This window comes from Salvia splendens, unplaced genomic scaffold, assembly GCF_004379255.2.
Source record: "Salvia splendens isolate huo1 unplaced genomic scaffold, SspV2 ctg529, whole genome shotgun sequence".
Taxonomy (NCBI): domain Eukaryota; kingdom Viridiplantae; phylum Streptophyta; class Magnoliopsida; order Lamiales; family Lamiaceae; genus Salvia; species Salvia splendens.
In genome coordinates this window covers 1,585-20,225 of record NW_024599185.1, presented here as the reverse complement: position 1 = coordinate 20,225, position 18,641 = coordinate 1,585, and the positions used below count along the sequence as shown (strand labels likewise).

At 38.2% G+C, this 18,641-nt stretch overlaps 3 protein-coding genes and 1 pseudogene across 5 annotated transcripts; 2 read left to right on the top strand and 2 right to left on the bottom strand.

Annotated features, from left to right (window-relative positions):
- Positions 1-473: 473 nt before the first annotated feature.
- LOC121790492 lies at positions 474-2,858 on the top strand (annotated as a pseudogene).
- A 1,484-nt stretch (positions 2,859-4,342) lies between these two features.
- On the bottom strand, positions 4,343-10,690 carry LOC121790489 (cullin-4-like). 2 transcript variants are annotated; one of them, XM_042188686.1, is made up of 18 exons: positions 10,189-10,690; positions 9,050-9,165; positions 8,636-8,982; positions 8,290-8,470; positions 8,012-8,134; positions 7,634-7,921; positions 7,037-7,162; positions 6,826-6,927; positions 6,679-6,732; positions 6,406-6,512; positions 6,259-6,319; positions 6,035-6,166; positions 5,806-5,943; positions 5,654-5,734; positions 5,474-5,554; positions 5,299-5,379; positions 4,560-4,689; positions 4,343-4,476 (listed from the first exon to the last, which is right to left on the bottom strand). In XM_042188686.1, exons 1-17 carry the CDS (start codon positions 10,517-10,519, stop codon positions 4,576-4,578), a joined length of 2,463 nt encoding a protein of 820 aa, XP_042044620.1. In that variant the 5' UTR covers positions 10,520-10,690; the 3' UTR covers positions 4,343-4,476; positions 4,560-4,575. The 2 variants fall into 2 exon arrangements, with proteins under 2 accessions (XP_042044620.1, XP_042044619.1); XM_042188685.1 differs by having other exon boundaries at positions 4,343-4,689.
- Positions 10,691-11,934: 1,244 nt separating this feature from the next.
- Positions 11,935-13,490, top strand: LOC121790491 (glucan endo-1,3-beta-glucosidase 11-like). Of its 2 annotated transcripts, none has more exons than XM_042188690.1 (2): positions 11,935-11,969; positions 12,340-13,490. In XM_042188690.1, exons 1-2 carry the CDS (start codon positions 11,945-11,947, stop codon positions 13,335-13,337), a joined length of 1,023 nt encoding a protein of 340 aa, XP_042044624.1. In that variant the 5' UTR covers positions 11,935-11,944; the 3' UTR covers positions 13,338-13,490. The 2 variants fall into 2 exon arrangements, with proteins under 2 accessions (XP_042044624.1, XP_042044623.1); XM_042188689.1 differs by lacking the exon at positions 11,935-11,969 and adding an exon at positions 12,017-12,141.
- Positions 13,491-13,617: 127 nt separating this feature from the next.
- LOC121790490 (katanin p60 ATPase-containing subunit A-like 2) lies at positions 13,618-18,289 on the bottom strand. Its single transcript, XM_042188688.1, has 11 exons — positions 18,071-18,289; positions 17,141-17,317; positions 16,999-17,054; positions 16,748-16,813; positions 16,544-16,651; positions 16,401-16,467; positions 16,183-16,267; positions 15,554-15,714; positions 14,630-14,731; positions 14,195-14,417; positions 13,618-13,939 (listed from the first exon to the last, which is right to left on the bottom strand). The coding sequence occupies exons 1-11, from the start codon at positions 18,107-18,109 to the stop codon at positions 13,806-13,808; spliced, it is 1,218 nt and encodes a 405-aa protein (XP_042044622.1). The 5' UTR covers positions 18,110-18,289; the 3' UTR covers positions 13,618-13,805.
- Between the last annotated feature and the right edge of the window lie 352 nt (positions 18,290-18,641).

Below are 18,641 nucleotides of genomic sequence, written 5' to 3'. Positions count from 1 at the left end.
GAATAATGATTTTCATACTCCGGAAAAAGTAAGTAAATATGGTACTTATAAGATTTACCTCTCCATCAATTAAGAAGTTCAAAATGAGAAAATAATACATTCCAAATACTTTCCCTTTATAAAATAATTTCCCATAAAAAGAAGACAAATATGATAATTAAAAGACTTTACGCTCCCTTAATTCTCTTATAAAAATCTATAAACATTTAAACCTTAGTAAAAACCATACACTCAAAACAATCAAATCCACGAAATCCAGCTGAAATCGAAATGTGAAAACGAAGAAGCCAAACACATAGATACAAACGTCGCTTTAACGCGCCGGAATCATGAACACAAAAATGGCGTTTGCCGCATATAATCGTCTTTAATCTAAGTTATTTAATCAACTAATTGATTAATTAATTTTGTAGTTAAGTCATTTAATTTAATTGAAGCTGGACCATTAGATCTTGCACGAATGAAGATGCCATTCTTTTAATACACTCAACCATGATAAATACCAAACAGTTTCCCCAGCTGAAAACGCCAAAAATCTCCATAAAAAAGTAATCTTTCCGAGTAAATCATTCGCTAACGTGAAATCTGCATCAAACTGCTTGTTTGATCAACAAGCAATCCGTGAGTTTGATTTTCCCTTTTTCCTTTTGTGCCCTTTGAATTTATTTTATTTTAATTTTTGTTGTTACTGTTTGTTTGCCCTAATAATGAAGTTCCTTTCTTGAGCTACTTTCTGCTTTGCCCGTGCCTTATATGTTTATTTTTTACTTTATCTTATTTTGGCTTTTTGACATCTGAACTATTGAAATCTTGCATTTTTCGGTTTGTGGGTTTCTTGAATTTTGAGCTGATGATACTGTGTTGGATGTGAATTGGGAGTTTTGTGAATTTTTAGTATTTTCGTATGCTGTTATTGTGAATCTTGAATTGTACAGTTTTTGTTTATGATGTTTGTTGCTTTCTTTTTCATTTTTCTTTCACAGCTGCGTGTAAAGACTTTTGTGATTCTTGGATGCTGAAAAGTTTGTAGCTTTGATGATGTGAAATGGAGATGTGAAGGAGTGGCTGAGGTTTTGGTGAATAAATTGAATCAGTTTGGTTTTATTTGTTTGAAGCAAATGAGGTTGGATTGGAGAGTTTGATGATGCTTGGTATCGTGAATCAGAATTGTGGGAGAACATAGAGGTGGATAATTTTGAGAGTTTGTGATTTTGGGGTTTGATGCTTTGTAATTTGGCCTGAAATTGAGATTTAACTCCCATTTGATGCTGTCGTGGTGGTTGTTTGCGACAATTTTGAACATTTGTAGTGCGAGGGAAGAAGTGTTCCTCTAGCATTAGGTTGTGTATAGTGATTGATTTTGCTGTAGCATTATTGTCATTGTTGTTTCCCCATGATAATTTAGAGTGTTAGAAAAATATATTGTGGCGAAAAAAGTATGCTTGAACATTAGGTTCTGTATAGTGATATTTAGGAAGAGATGCAAAGAGTTCGAGTTTCATCACATCAGTCTCCGGTGCATAAGCTGGGGGATTCACAGATGACTTTGTCTCCGAAGTTTAAGTTAGCTGCAACATGTTCTGCCTTGCTCGACCCTGCACTACAGTTCGAGCTATCTATGAGGGGGGAGCCTTTGATACCCGGACTTCCTGATGATATTGCTCTACAGTGCCTCCTTCGGTTGCCGGTCGATAAGCACACAGCTTGCAAGGCTGTGTCCAGGCGTTGGTACTCTTTGTTTGGAAGCAAAGAGCAATTTTTCACCCTGAGGAAGGAGCTTGGGTTTCACGATCCATGGCTTTTTGTATTTGCTTATCACAAATGTAACGGGAAGATCGAGTGGAAGGTTCTAGACCTCACCCACTTGTCGTGGCACACAATCCCGGCTATGCCTTGCAAGGACAAGGTGTGCCACAGGGTTTCCGGTGCGTTTCCATCCCACACGAGGGGGCTCTCTTTGTTTGCGGGGGAGTGGTTTCCGACGTTGACTGTCCGCTTAATTTAGTGTTGAAGTACGAAGCGCGTAGGAACCGTTGGACGGTCATGAAGCAGATGATCACAGCCAGGTCATTTTTCGCGAGTGGGGTTATCGATGGTATGATATATGTTGCTGGAGGTAATAGCACGGACTTGTTTGAGCTTAACTCGGCCGAGGTATTGGATCCTGAGAAAGGCATGTGGCGGCCTGTTGCTGGCATGGGGACAATGATGTCCTCGTACGACGCGGCAGTTCTAAACGGGAAGCTTCTCGTGACAGAAGGCTGGTTTTGGCCCTTCTATGTTGTCCCTAGAGGTCAAATATACGACCCATCGACTGATAAGTGGGAGGATATGGCTGCTGGGCTCCGAGAGGGATGGACAGGATCGAGTGTTGTGATGCATAGTCGCTTGTTTGTGGTGACGGAGCATGAGCGGACGAAATTGAAGGTGTATGACTCAGGGGATGATACTTGGGATATTGTAGAGGGCCCGGCTTTACCTGAGCAGATATGCAAGCCATTCCATGTCAGCTGTTGGGAGTCTAAGATTTATGTCGTTGGACGGCATCTCCATGTGGCCATTGGCCATATTGTGAAGCTTGGCCCGAGTGCTACATGTGAAAAGAAATGTAGATTTTCTGTTCAGTGGCAAATGGTGGACGCTCCTGGAGCCCTGTTTGACCTAACGCCGTCAAGTGCACAGGTTCTATTTGCTTAGAAGGTGTTTGTTTTTCGTTTTTCGTTTTTTGCTTTATGTTCTTGTTTTGTCATGTTCGTGCTGCTGCATGAATAACTATATGAGGGTCTATGAATTAGAGGGAATTGCTTTGTATGGATTGCTTTTGTTATATAAATATATACATCATATATATGTGTAAAGGTTATGAATATCTATACATGTTTACTTTTGGCTTGTATCAATTTCATGATAATGCATCTTTAGAAACTCTCCATGCATATTCTTGTTCATATGCTACTATTTGTAATCGAGGTTGCGAATTCGTGAGTTCATTTCATCATGCTTGCTCTTCATAATCGAATATAAATATTTGGGAGAGTCTCCACAGCATAAGCAAGATTACAAATATGCCCTTGAATCCAGATAAGCATCTTGGCCCCATTACACAAGCATCTGAGAGTTTTGCATGAATATTTGGCTATTGCTGTCTGTTATCACATTCTTGATTGTTTTTGCTGTTTCATGCTTCTCATTAACCACATAAACTAGTAAAACTTTTCTGATCATAAATGACTCAATTTTCTTTGTTATTTCTCTTCCCTTGTAATTCTTCACTTTCTTTATGACCCATGTTCGTTTCTCTGCGTCTTCGTTTTGATGATGAATCAATTGTCGTGATGGCCTTTTGCTTCTTTTCATCGGTCTGATATAGATGTACGGAGGTTTACAAAGGACTCATTGTTCTTTGCTGCTGTACTGTTGTAATTCTTCTGCATCTTCCTTATGCTGGAACGATGATGAATCAATTATCATGATGGACTTTTGCATCTTTTATCAGTCTGGTGTAGATATAGAGAAGATGATTACATAAGCAAAATCTGATGTTTGAATTATTTGATTTTTGTTTTTGTATTTGTTTTCTGGCTTGTGTTGTTTTTGCTCTTTGGGACCTACAAATGGCGGTTCTCTACTTCCATTCTCTCTCTCTATTCGCCTCCAAAATGATAATGTTTTGGATGCCAAATGTAACAGTCAAAACGACAGAGCTCGACGGTGGAGAAATTCAAGCATACACATTGTTTAGACATTTCAAGAGTGGTGTTTAACTTGCAAAATGATGGGGAAAATGTCATATTTGATCTGAACTAGGGTTGTTAATATCAAATTTTGCTATTCTATCATGAAATTATGAATTTCAATCTCACTCTACTTCATTCCTAAGATAAAATAAATGAAAATGATCGATAGTTGAAGGAGTTCTTGCAGTAATTGTACTATAATCCATATACCCAAAGCATGATTTCTTTGGTCCTCTTAGCTTCTGTCATACGAATTTATACAGTGAAACTGAAATTCTCTGACCCATGTGCGTTCATGAAATGAGGGTCAGGTCAGGCAACAAGTGGCATCAGAGCTCGGCCCGTGTTTGTGGAAGAGGTTCCCAACGGGTTGATGCGAATGTGCTAGAGACTCGATTACTTATTTCTCGAGACTCGGACTCATCATGACAGCCCAAATCATGGCGAAATATAACAAGTACCCCACAGAACGGCATTAGGGGAGTGTAAAACCACTATAAACATTACAAGAGCGGAGTTTTTATACAGTACAGCCCCGACAAGAGCTGGGAACGCAGAGCCACAAGCTTTAATAAATGCATGCTGAAACTGGAAATAGAAGTGACTGAGGAAAATGATAAATCTATTTTAATGATAATATTAATTCTTCTTGGACACAGCTTTAAGACAACCTTTTTGAGGAAATATACTTGCATTGAGTATAACAAAAAAAGGGGAGGAGAGAAAGACAGCTGAGTTCCTGTACAAAGGTTTCTATGATCGATAAGCTTCGAACACATTGATCAGACCATGTCGATTATACAAGGAAAAATGATGATTTACCTTGTGGTGACTTTTTTCAAGCAAGGTAGTTGTATATTTGTGGGTTGTTTTTGTCACGTTCCAGGTACTCTCGGTCAATGAGGCTCTCGATCCTCTTCTTCAGGTCACCCGGTTTTATCGGAAACTTCAGCTGCATCACAAAAGATGACATGTCAATACTATGTAGTGTATTTCCCTTTTATGCTGGGAGAGCAAAACCAAACCCAAACCAGGAAACCAAATCAAACCTTTCAATTTGGTTAGATTTGATTTGGCAATTTAGGGGTTCAAAAGTTTATATGTAACCCGAACGAATACACTCTTGTTTGATTTTATGGCCGGGAAATTTGGGCGGAACCAAACAGACTGGAATTTCTAATTAAATGCAACGTTTTTGTAGTTCTTTCACAGTTAGCACAAAAGTAAAATAAATGTATAGTTGGTGCAAAGATTACTACTTAAAATTTTAAAAACTAGGTTCAGTGTCACTTGTAAATGACCGAACCAAACCTGACAGAACATTTTCGTTTGGGTTTGGGTTTGGGTTTGGGTTTGGGTTTGGGTTTGGGTTTGGGTTTGGTTTGGTTTGGTTTGGTTTGGTTCCAGAGCAGACTCCTCTCAAACAAAATACCAGTTTTTCCTACTGCCATTTTCCGGGCTGGGGTCAGTTTGGACATGAACCACCCAAATGGTCTGCCCTTGCAATAATTAGACACGGCATTAAGTCAGTATATATGTAGAGTTTGAGCATTTTCGTTACCTGCTGAAAGAGTTCGGTGATCAGTAAGGTGTGGCTCAGCACTTTTCTCGTCTTCATTATACGAACGATAGCAGCATCAACCTGCACGATCATGAATAGTTAAGTGCAAACTAAATTAGTGCCCAAAACAAGATGATCTCCATAAGAAAAACAGACTAGATGTCTTTGACCGCACCTGATATTGACGATCTTGGAAAACCCTTTCCGTTGTGCTCGTGTTCTCCTCAACTGTTTCCTTCATTTGGATTGCATTTACCTGCTTACAGACTCAGTCAGCAATGTGATCTGCTAAACTAAATAAGACTGATATTTGCAAGAGATCATTTTGCCATTGAGGAAAGGAACGATACCCAACCTTTATACGATACAGTGGAGCAGTAAATTGATCGTTGAAGACAAAGGAGTCGTCATCATCCACATCTTTGCCTTTGGGAATCTGCAAGAGCAGTTTTATTACTCTACAAGAAACATTTTTGAACAGTCAAGAAGAAAAGAGCGAAAACTCACTTTTTGGAGGACGCGAACCTTCCCACATGCAAGGGACTGCAAAGTCCTCCTCAGCTCTTTATCCTCGATACCCGTAGATTCTTTTATATCTTGAAAGCAAAGATTTTGTGCATCATTGAACAGCATCAATACAACAGTCTGTGCCACAGAACACACGTGATATTATACGTTAAAGGCAAAGAGGAGAAATTTATATAGCTGCTATAATTGTAATAATTACAAAACCAACCTGAAACAGAGAAACTGCGAGTTCCTTTTTACCCTTCGGGAAATCTGCTTTAAGAACACAATGACCTAACGAGTTTTGCCACATCAATCGCCTCCCACTATGCTTGCTCAAGTAAAACTCCTTAAAAATGTCCTGAAGAAAAAAATTGGCACAAAAAGGGAGATGGTTATTCTACGGAGCAGTGGTATTTTTTAATGTTGAATTTAATCACAAAGGTAACAAACCTGGTAAACATTGAGCTCATGTGGGAGCCTGACATCCATGGGTGGATATGTCGGCCAGTACCTGCAGAATTTATTTATTTTTTTCGTAAACAAGTGAATATTATGCAAGGTTGATGTAAATAGGGGAGGAACAAAATAGAGACTTACCCAGTTGTTAGGACATGAACACTCATCTCGATCCCGGATGGGAGTTTTGTCCGAGCTTGAGATGATTGCTTGAATGATTCGTTAATCTCTTTAGACAATTCGATGTCCTGAATTGTGGAAAAATTAATTCAAACATATTGCCTGGAGTGTTATCACTATTTGGAAATAGAGTCAAGAAACCAAAACTAATACGCATTTCGAATATTTAAAATACGAAATTTTGGTTGTAAACACATTAGCCGTTGAGCTTATAAACCCAAAACTAATACACACCTTGAACATTCCTTCGAGTTTGTTAGTAAATTGACTGCCACACTCAGTTTTCAACTGCAATAAAGTATCACATTAATTTACTAGCCCGCTAATAAAAATAAAATAAATTGGTGAGAGTTGGGGAATATACTGAAAGGATAAGCTTACCTTAGTAATCATAGACTTCTCTGCATCAATAGAAGCACTTTTACTCAACAAGAGCCTTTTAGCAAGATCTTTCTTGTAGAAAGCTTCAAATACATCCTTGCCCTAAGCAAGGAGTAGGAAATACAACTTAGTAACATAAATTTGTTTATTTTGATTTTTGAAGTAAAAGAACAAGGACAGAATGCAGATCATAATTAAAGCTTGCATCTACCTGTATATATCTGAACAAGACTAACACTTTATCAAGTGTACCCTCCAATTCCTCTTCTGAGGTACCCTTGTTTCCAGCACGAAGCTTTTCGTCAACAAACTTTGCGATAAGCTCAGCAGGCCGATTCTGGGAGAGAGCATATTATCAGGCAGTTACTAAGATAAAATGATTGGATCAGTAACACACAATTGAATGGCTATGGAAGTTCAGCTTCCAATCCAATGTAAACCCAGAATATATCCTAAATCCTAATGCATGAAACAAACCCCAGGTGATTCACAGTCAGCACATTGCTTCTGTAGCTTTAAATTTATGACTCAAACATAAATGTTAACAATAAGACCAATGTCAACAACTTAAGCTCGGCATTTTTTGATAAGAGTACAGTTGCAGCCCCCCTTTCTCAACTGGAAAACAATTTAGGTGTAAGTGGTGTGTCCCATTGAAATGATGTCACAGAGTTGAAGCAAGCTTAGGTGGGAACAATCAAATGCAATAAGTGACAATGAAATGAAACTGACATGATTTTACTGTTTGGTTGAAATGAAAATGAAAGCAAACTACAATTATTTTTATATATTTTTCCTGCTCAAATACCTGCCGGATATTAATGAGATGCTCAAATGCATCCTTGATGGTGTTGCTAAATGCTTCATTTTTGGAGAAGCTTTCTTCCCATATTCTATCAAGATTAGCCTTAAATTCCAATAAGCTCGATACCATATCTCTGTCCTTCTCCTCATCCATGACAATACTCTGGCCAGTTATTCGGATGTATTGATTCAGGGATTGCCTTAATGATTCGAGGGCGTCAACTCTAGAGAAGAGAAGATACATCCTCTGAAGGTCTTCAATACGCTTCCCATCCATAAGTATCATGAAACCCTGCAAAGAAGATCGGAATTACTAGGCCATTCATGCATAAGCACTAGGAAGAAAGTGAGTATTGATTGTAATTGTGTCCACAACAGCCACCTTGTCGAGAATGGCAGTTACATGACGCACGAGCAGCTGCCTTTCTGCAGTTGCTACGAGTGGCTTTCTAGTACTTGCATCCAGGTAAATTAGACATCTTTCATTTTCTTCTTGCAACCTCATCTTGAAAAACATAAACAGCCAAATAAGTTGCTTACAATGCTCAGGAAGACTATACGAAGTACCAAAAGATGCAAGCCTTTAACTCAACAAAGGATGCAAGACTAAATGTGCGAGGAACGACATAGCAGAAAAAAAAGTGCAGCATGAATTCGTACCTCTACGTGCTTTAAATAATCTGGAACATCTGCTTGCTGCATGTATTTGACACCTTCGGCTGCATAAAACTCAGATGTACCTTCAAGGAATGGCTTCTCGAAGCTTTCTGGATAAATACCCAATGCAGTAAACATCTTCAATAGATGATTAAGGAGAGTTCTATCAACTGCTTCGCCTAATCTTCACGAACAAACAAACATGTTGGTGTTAAAAAAATTGGGCGATGGATATAAAAAAGAGACAATTCTGAAAACCATGGAAGAACTCTGCAGTTATAGGAGAAAGCTGTAAGCACGACCATCAATAAACAAAATGTGTAAACAGTTTCAGAAAGCTGCAAAATACCTTTCACTCTCAATCATTTTTAAAAGACCAAATACGGTTTTGCGCTCCACTTCTGAAGCTAAGGAAAGATGTTTGTGAAAAAGCTGCAAGCCCATGTCCCACAATGAGCGAACATTCGACGTTTGCTTCACATATGTTCTATCGAGATATAAAGCTATACCCCGGATCATCAGCATCTGGTCGCAAAAATCCTGCCACCGCTTCTGGACAAGTGATAAGAAAACCACCAGGTCTTCACTTTGGCCGACCAAAGATTGAAGGGAAGCGGATATGTAGCTTTCGCACGCCTTTTCGATCCGTTGATAGAGACTTCCCCCCATTTTGTGCAGGCAAAGGTCATTTACCGCCTAAGATGAAAATTACCCAGTCAGCATTTAATGTACCATGGAGGGGGAAAAGAGAGCATAAGTTTACCTGATAGAGTTTCTCCAGGTCACATGGATTGGGTTGCTTCAAAAATATGGCGCTGATAGCTGACTTAAGTGTTGCCCATGTATTTTCCTCAAAATTAGCCGGTAGCATCGGTTTGGCTGCAGACACAAAATTCAAGTATAAATAAAAACCCGAAAACTATCATAGATTTAGATATAATCTTCTTTCAATTTCCAAACTTTACGATTCCATTTTAACTGCCGGTTATACATGTTCACTCATACTACATATTCAAATTAGAATTTTAGCAAAGTATGTCCTGATTCACATCCTTCACTTTGTGATCAACTATTTTTTTTAAGAGGATCAATCACTTTGTGCTCAACTATTCATTACAATATATGTACTTAACATCAGGGTAACATTCATTAATAGATGTGTATGAAATGAACATCCTAAAATTATATAATCTGTGGTAATAAATCTTCCCGACTTATGAATACAGCTTCATTTATGCCTTGCCAAGATAGCATGCATTTCAAATAACTACTGCCACAGCAACTTGGACATCCGACTTAAAGCAGATTATTTGCCACGATTTAAACGTGAGGCGCATCCACGTAATTCTAAAGCCAAAGAACCAAAATCTGATGATTGGTAAATTCCTATCCTATTGCTTACATGTCAGTTACTTCAAAAACATTACAAGATAAAACAATCAGAAATCAGAAATCTCAGCCCAATATTAGTATTAAAAAGGGATACATATTCCAGCCCAATATTAGTATTCAAAAATCTGGACGCTAATCTAAAACTCATAAACTTCATTTTGTTAGAGTACATTTCAGTAAAACTTAACACTAAAGAAATAAAAAAACACTCATTTCATTTTTAAAGCTAACAATAATCCCAGATCTCCCCACAATACAAACACATTACAATCCGATCAGAAATGCTTCAAAAAAAATAACTGATTCACCTCAAAAAAGTCAATTCGATCCCAATCAGGTAAACACATAAAAACCCTAAAATCCCAAAACAAGCACAAGCTGTAAAAATTGGGACACGAAACTCCAAATCTCTCACTAAATTCATCCGACTCGACACACATTAGACAATTTCCCAATCAGCAGCATCGAAATCCTTAAAGAAAATCCACCCCGAATTGAATAAAATAAAACCTTTATTGAGCTTAATTACGAGCTTCTTTGTTGGCTGCGGGAGGGTGGCTTTCTTCCGCGACAAATTGGAGGTGACGCCGCCGGCGGAGGCGGCGCCAGTGCGGCCGAAGGCGCTGGAGGGGGAGGAGGCCTCGAGCGCGGCGTCGGTGGGATCGTCCTCGATCATCGGGGAGAGGGCGGGGGAGTCGGAGAAGTGGACGTGTGGAGTATTGTGCGACTTGGCCTTCTTCATCGCGGAGAGAATTGGAGCTGCGGCGGCGGAGGAATAAGGGGAGGAGGAGGAGCGCTTGCTGGGATTGGAGGTGGAGGTAGAGGAGGTGGGGTGAGACATAAGAGAAAGAGTGATGAATCTATCAAGGGAAGCTCGAGCTCTTCCTCATTATAGGAGCGAAGAAGGTCTTTTTTGGTTGTGCGTATTTTGATTTTTGCAGTGAATTGAAATCGAGAATTTTGAAGAAGATGAGATTGAATTTGAGGGGAAATAAATGTTTTTTTTTCTAGTAGTATCTTGGAGTTTAATTAATTTGCGATTAATTCTTGAGTGAGAGGGGATTTTGTTTTATATTTGGATTTTTAGTGAATTTATTTTTTGGGGTTTTTGGGTTTGACATTTGGTAAGTGGGGATTTTGTGGTTATGTGCTTTAGGGTGGAACCGTGGAATATTGAGTTTATTAAAAAAAGTTACCATATTCTTTACCAAAAAATTTTTACCATAATTTTCAACTCTGTACTCACAAAAATTTGTTTGGTTTTTACAATGTTTTGTGTCTATTAAAATTGATCTGAAACATGTTCTCATATTTTTTATGGTTGTATGTCTACTTTATTTATAATTCATACTCGCACAATTCAGTAATTATTCCTCTCACTAGATTCAACGACTAATCACGTAGATTTTTAGTTAATATTATTTTAACTATTTTTTTTCTTTTTTCGTATATTAATCATTATGCGTTAAAATATGGAGTACTTTACTACAATAATTATTTTTATTGGCATAGTATATTATCTAATCTTTTGGTGAGAGTGAGTCGTTTATTGAGCAATATAAGTTTGGTCTATACACAATAATTTTGAATCGGGTTTGGTCTATACACAATAATTTTGAATCGGGGTGGAAATTGTACATCTATTTATTGTTTCTATCAACGCTATAAAATTGTCACATGTATTATTTATATTGTTGAATTTAAATTTGAAACTATTAATCTCTTCTATTTCATTATAATTGAGATTTTTTTGTTACATGAAAATTTGGAAAATACTTAGAATGTGTCGTACCATATGTAAAATGACTCAACTATAGTAAATAGTCACAAAATTGAAATACGGCTTGACTATTGTGAAACGAATGTAATATCATTGTAGCTTATGAAGAAATTGATAACCAAACCAGGTGCTAGTTCAATTAGATAAAATTGAAAAGTAGGTAGTAATAAATAAAGCAGAAATTTGATGGTGCATAAAATACTACTCCTCCCGAATATACATTTTGTAGTCGTATTATGCAAGCTAACTAAATCTTATCTCGAAACAAAGCAGAAATTCTATTTGGCTCATCTAAATGACAATGGTTTTACCATATAAAAATAAATTAATCAATAATTAATGTTGGCATATTAAGATTCTATCTTAAAAAATAGCAATAATTGAAGCATCTGAGCTGAGTACCAAAGCCAAGAAACAAATACTTGTGTCATTAATTTAAATCAAAAGGCAAACAAGCAAAGAAAGGAATTAGCCGACATACAATATATGCATACAAACATACATGTATATGGTATATATATCCCCTTGCGTATGTAAATTCGATTAATTCCAGCATAACTTTTCTTCATAACATTTCTTGGTGTCTTGATTTTTGATAGAAACCAAGAACACCTCTCTCATGGGAGGTCTTGTAAGCATGATTACCATGTTAAAAACTCTTGCATTTGTTTTAACTTTATCAGGTACATACATACATACATACTCTCTCTCCATGCATAGTGAATCAAAGAGAAATTTCATAATTTTGATCGTTGCTTATGGCTTCAAACCATATTCATTAGGAATTTGTCAAACACATAGTATGTATATAGGGAATTGAACTTGTAAATATGGAAATTTGAAACGAAATGATTTTGTATTGATTTCTCCATTACATACAGGTTTAAGAGAAGTCAAATCCTTTGGCATCAACTATGGGCAGGTCGGGAATAATTTGCCGCCACCGGAAAGAGTTATCGATCTCCTCCACTCTCTCAGGCTAACAAAAACCCGAATCTACGACACCAACCCGCAAATTCTAAGAGCGTTTGCCAACTCTAGCATCGAAATCGTCGTGATGGTCGAAAATGAGATGTTATCGACTTTGATGGATCCAAACCAAGCTATTCAGTGGGTCATGACCCGTATCAAACCCTACGTTCCGGCTACAAGGATCACTAGCATCGCCGTCGGTAATGAGCTCTTCACTGGTGGTGACACCACTCTCATATCATACCTTGTGCCGGCCATGGTTAGCATCCATGCAGCCTTGGTCCAGGTTGGGTTGGACGGGTTCATGCATGTCTCATCTCCAAGTTCGCTAGCGGTTCTTCAAGAATCCTACCCGCCATCAGCTGGTGCATTCCGACCCGAACTGAACCGGATCATGCCCCAACTTTTGCAATTTTTGGCTGCTACAAAGGCTCCATTTTGGATCAATGCGTACCCGTATTTTGCTTACAATGGCGACCCGAGTAGGATCTCTCTGGACTACACATTGTTCAACCCAAACCCGGGAGTGGTTGATCCATATACAAAGCTCCATTATGACAATATGTTGTACGCACAAGTCGATGCGGTGATATTTGCCATGGCAAAGATGGGGTATGGAGGGATTGAGGTTCGGGTTTCAGAAACAGGATGGCCCTCCATCGGAGATCCGAGTGAAGTCGGGGCAACCGTTCATAACGCTGCAATTTACAATGGGAATTTATTGAGGAGACAATGGAGAGGTGAAGGGACTCCATTGAGACCTAAGACAAGGTTGGAGGTGTACATGTTTGCATTGTTCAATGAGGATATGAAGCCCGGCCCAATATCAGAGAGAAACTTTGGATTGTTGAAGCCCGATGGGACGATGGTTTACAATCTCGGACTATCCGAAGGTATAGCTAATTGATCAACTCTTCATATGAAAATTTATCTAGTCATACCAAAACCATCCTAGCTTCATGAATGGTAAAAACATACACCTTGTTTAGTCATTAGATGTAGCATCAATAAACAAGTATACTACTTTCTTTAATTAGTTTTGTCAAAAAGTACAAGTTCGAACAACAATTAATCAACAACTACAGGTGAACTGATATTAAAGAAAACTGATCGGTATCACTATAGCATCGCTTCCAACATATCTAGGATGAAATAATTCAATGAGATAAAAAATGTACTAAGCCTCGTAATTTAACCATCTACCACAGTATATATCATGCATCGACGCAACAATAACATAATCGTGAAATACTAAAAAATGCTCACCATGCAACAGGAAACAACAGATGTTATTTAAAGCCCTTGATCTTCATATGATAACACACCACAGCATGTCAGAAAATAAATAACAGGTAAGGAACAGATGTGCGTGCCTTCATTTGAGTAATTGGCTGCCATAGTCTTCGTTAAATTTCTCATAACGATGTGCAAGGAGATGAGCAGAAGGTCTGGTGTTCCTCAATGCCACCTCTATGTCTCTCTGTGTGATTGGCCCAACCTTTGGCATCTCTACATATGAATGACACTTTTAGCGGTAGGAGAGGAAAAGGGAACGAGAAACTAGTTACTACAAATCAAACAAGACTAAGGTGAATCAAATGTTTGAACATTTTCTTTATTAAGTGTGACAGAATAAATCTCTGACTGACACATAATGAACCAGACTGACCAGGTATCAAAGAACTCGATACCCATTGATCACAAGTAACCAGTTTCAAGTGCCTTAATGGCATGTGAATGGGGAAGACATCAGTAAAAACGTACCATCCTCAGGCACCCGTTCTGCTGGTGTCTCCTCAAGAGATGCCATTAGCCGTCTCAATGGTTGCATAGCAGCTTCCTTACATAAAAGGCGAAGATCTGACCCTGAATAACCATCGGTCTTCTCGACTAATAAATCATAAGAAAGTTCCTCGCCATATTTTGATGGCAGTAATTCTTCAAACATCGCTTGTCTTGCTTCTGGTTCCGGAAGTGGTACCAGGATCTAAACATGCAAACAATGTACAGTTTCCCTATCGTTTAGCAATTCTTTTACATTAAAGCTAATCAACATATATATAAGTATATAAAGCTATTAATTTGACTTTGATTAGCAGCTTTTAAGCATCTTTTATTGTTTTCAACAGAATGGAGAAAATAATGGAAGCAACCATAGCAAATTGTTAGGTGAGGCATAAAGCTTTTTTTAAAGCACACCCGCTTTTCCAGACGCCTAAGCATTGCTGCATCTAGTTCCCATGGGAGATTGGTTGCAGCCAAAACAAATACAAGTTCGTCTGTCTTTGCCAAGCCATCCATCTGCAGTTTACCACAAAAACATTAGTCCTTTAGTATCCGTGGAAAATATAGCTGCATTGGCAGAGCATATTTAGAGGGTGCCTGGCTAAGATTATAGGCTCCTAAAAATAGCTTTGAGCTGTATAGGATCATATGTTGCCCAATAGTTCGCAAGTCTTTATAAGCTTTTAAACGACTTATAAGCTGTAAAATAAAATCCACAACTTATAACCTCCTCAAAACATGATTTCGTCAACCTCATCTATTTTTTCATAATCTTATAAGCAACAATCAGTTTAAAAATAGCCTTGTTATGGTCTGTTATTTCCAATTTTTTCTCAAAACCTTTCAAACTCATCTTACATTTTCTTCTTCTAACTATGATTCTCTCTCTAACTCGCAACTTCCTCTCAACTTATAAGCTCGATTACCCAAACACTCTAGCGACTTATAAGCTCTTGAGACATTACCTCTTCTAAGCTCTTGAAAAATCTTAAGTTGTTGAGCTTATAAGCTCTTTAAAATAAACTTAGCCAAATTACCTTCTGTATCTAATTTTACCATATGAATCATTATTCATTAGGATGAAACATATCGAAAAGTACATGTGGAAAATACTCACTTCACTTAATGGTGCAGAGTTATCAATTTAGAGGGGTTCAAGATTTTGATCTTAATCAGGAGAGTTTATAACAAGTTAACAACAAAACATTAAAGTTCACATTCACCCTTCCAGAAGATGAATTTTTTAGTTTGTTCCCAAATCAGACAGATATCTTCCGCTTATGGTGTTTGATTCAATTTTTGTGTTCTGGATTGAACAATTATCAAACAAGTTATCACCTGTATAAGCAGCTCAGTCTTCAGACGCCTGCTTGCTTCATGTTCGCTGCGCCCTTCACCTCGTTGGCTGATAATTGCGTCAATTTCGTCCAGGAAAATAGTTGATGGTGCATGAAACCTAGCAAGCTCAAACAATACTTTTACCAGTTTCTCAGAATCACCTGCAATTAGATGCTTTTATATCATGATATTGATTCATGAGTGGAACACCAAAGACATGTGGGATGCTTGTCTTATTTAAAAAGCCAGCAATGGTCCTCGATTTTGTAAAACTGAATGACCTACCAAACCAGACACTAACACATGCTACAATTTTGAGAAAATGCTGGAAGATGGCAATGAAGAAGCAAAATTACTGTACCAAGAGAATAATGACCAAACCTCAAGGCTCAATGAAAATTAATATTTACAGAGAGAGACGTGATAGTGTATTTTTTATTAGCTAAAAAAGTGGTCTAATGTCAATTGAACACCCACCCATAACTACAACAGAGAGGAAAATAAGAAGTAACAAAAGATAATCACAATAATACAATAGCAAAACCCAGTGCAACCGATAACATGGGTATGGTGAGCTAAGTAAATAACATACAAGAATGTCACAAAACTTATAAAATCCAATATCTCACCCCTCCATTTGCTAACAATTGACGATGCGGAAATGTTGAAGAATGTGGTTTTGCACTCAGTTGCCACAGCTTTTGCCAACATAGTCTGGAATTTGATTTAAGATATATATTTACCACTCATAGTTTATCACAAAATAAAGTAATATTATCAATATAAAATAAGACACTAGGCAATGAAGGAAGAAATGATTGAAGCTGAGATGAAGCTGAACACAAACCTTTCCCGTTCCAGGGGGGCCGAAAAGAAGAATTCCTTTCCACGGTGTTAGAAGACCAGTAAAGTACCTATAACATGAGTACAGGTTCAGTTGAGCTCAAAAAACCATAAGTTAATTATTCCAAAGAAATGACAACGATTTACTGTGGATATTTTATAGGCATTACAACAGCTTCTTTCAGAAGCCGTTTTGCATTCTCTAATCCTTTTATTGATTCCCATTTAATATCTGGACTACCACGGATGATATCTCTGCAAATGATAACAAGAGAGTATCCACAAATCAATGATTAGGACTAATACTGATATCCTGCAACACAAATGGGAAAATAGCTTATCCCTTATTACCTACATAAACTCTCCGCCAAAGCACGCACTTCTGCTGACTCAAAAGGAGGAAGTAAAGATCTTTGCCTGAAAGTGAACATTAATTTTTAGAGAAAGACTGCATGGTCAAAGTACCTCGTTCAAAAGGAAGACACCGTTGGTTGTTTGAAATTGGTTGGCATTCTTAGTTTTGGGAAATCCATATTACTTGTCCATGCTATGCACGTTGTGAACATTAAATAATTTGCAAAAGGGAGGGATAAAGGCCATACGGTTTATCATCTTGTGCTAAAGATGCTCCATTAGATTGGACCACATTCCCGCCATTCTGAATTAAAACTGACGTGTCAAAATATCACAACAAGGACCAAAAGTATAGCAAAAGCTCATTCAGTTCAATCAAAATCATATTACCTGAATCCTGAACTGCTCATAGATAGCCAAGTCAGACGTGTTCTTCACACTGGTACTTCCATTGGCCGTTCCATTTGATTGGTCTCCATTAGGCACAATTTGACCATTTGCAGTTGTATCTTTCTGCTCAGACTCCCTCTTCCTCCCAAACTTGGAATCATAAAACAATTTAAATTCCTATATTGTACACCCAACAAATAAATTTTAGATAAAAATCAGTACTACCACTTTAACCACTCCTACAAATGGAACTCACAGATCAAACACATAAAGTTGGGTCATTTCTATACTGTATATGCATGAACATATATCAAGGAAGAGCAATAAATATTCATGAACTGAGCCTGGTTATATTGATTTACCAACTACTGCCGCACTTCAGAATCACTCCAATGAGGCAATGACTATCAAGCAGGCCACACACACAGACTCACACTCCAAAACAAGTGAAATGTAAATAAGTGAAGCTGCGAAGCTCATAAAATTGTCGTACAACAATCAAAAGCATAGGGTACACTCATTCAGTTCCTGAATGCAGGAATTGAGACAGACAAAAAAAAAGCGACGATTTACCGAACATTCATTTCGCAGACTCGCAATTGAGTCTGGTTAATTCGATTCACTACGCACTTATGATTCATCAAGTACTTCCGAATAACTCCAGCGACTACAAGCAAACCACACGCATTCACACTCAAAACACAATTAAATGTAAATCAGAGGAGCAACGAAGCTCGTAAGTACAACAATCGAAGCCAAAGGTACACCTACGTTCAGCTCCACCAATGCAGAAATTGAAAATAAATGCGAATGATTCACCGGAGCAATAATTCAAAGCACAAGTCAACGCGAAATAACTAAAACACACAACGTCGCCGTCGTAGATGCAGCATTGAGAACAGCAGAATTCAAAGAGTCAAAAAGAGCTACCTGAAACGACCAGCGCGTAGGCATAGGTTCATCGGCCATTAAAGAGGTGTAGGTCGATTGCCGATTGGACAAACACAGATGCTTGTGATTTCGGATCTCCGATCGTCACACTCTATGTACTAGAGTGTGGAGATCGACAATGTGCTTCTTCTTCGCTTCTCAGGTGAATATTAATTAGAGAGAAATTGGAAACTTTAATAAACAAATGAGGAAAATCTGCTCGTGATTTGATGCGGTGAGGTGGAAGAATCTTGAATTCAACCCCTTGTAAAGGGGTAAAACCATCTGCATCGCGTCTCGATATTGTCTCTATCTTGTCTCGGAGAGACGAGACGGCATCGAGACAACGATGCAGCCATCCATCTCGGTCTCGTCTCGGCGGGCGTCTCGGCCCGGAGGGTGGGTTGGCGAGACGTCTCGCCACGCGCCACGTGGCGAGCGCTGGCGCTAGGCATGACGCCCACTCGCCGGCCCGCGAGTGTGGACGTCGCCATGCTGACGCAATAAATAATTTTTTTAAAAAAAATTATTTTAATAAAAAATAAAAGTTAAAAATAAAAATTAAAACGGT

What these genes read in the sequence shown, in the direction of transcription:
- LOC121790489 (XM_042188685.1), bottom strand. Translation starts at nt 10,519, where the DNA reads ATGTCTCACCCCACCTCCTCTACCTCCACCTCCAATCCCAGCAAGCGC. An exon ending in CGTAATTAAGCTCAATAAAG is followed by an intron (nt 9,166 to 10,188) that starts GTTTTATTTTAT and finishes TTGTGTCTGCAG; the next exon opens with CCAAACCGATGCTACCGGCT. An exon ending in GTTCATGTCCTAACAACTGG is followed by an intron (nt 6,320 to 6,405) that starts GTAAGTCTCTAT and finishes TAAATTCTGCAG; the next exon opens with GTACTGGCCGACATATCCAC.
- LOC121790491 (XM_042188689.1), top strand. Translation starts at nt 12,078, where the DNA reads ATGGGAGGTCTTGTAAGCATGATTACCATGTTAAAAACTCTTGCATTT. An exon ending in ATTTGTTTTAACTTTATCAG is followed by an intron (nt 12,142 to 12,339) that starts GTACATACATAC and finishes CATTACATACAG; the next exon opens with GTTTAAGAGAAGTCAAATCC.
- LOC121790490 (XM_042188688.1), bottom strand. Translation starts at nt 18,109, where the DNA reads ATGGCCGATGAACCTATGCCTACGCGCTGGTCGTTTCAG. An exon ending in AATTGTTAGCAAATGGAGGG is followed by an intron (nt 15,715 to 16,182) that starts GTGAGATATTGG and finishes ATCTAATTGCAG; the next exon opens with GTGATTCTGAGAAACTGGTA. An exon ending in AGACTGAGCTGCTTATACAG is followed by an intron (nt 14,732 to 15,553) that starts GTGATAACTTGT and finishes GGTAAACTGCAG; the next exon opens with ATGGATGGCTTGGCAAAGAC.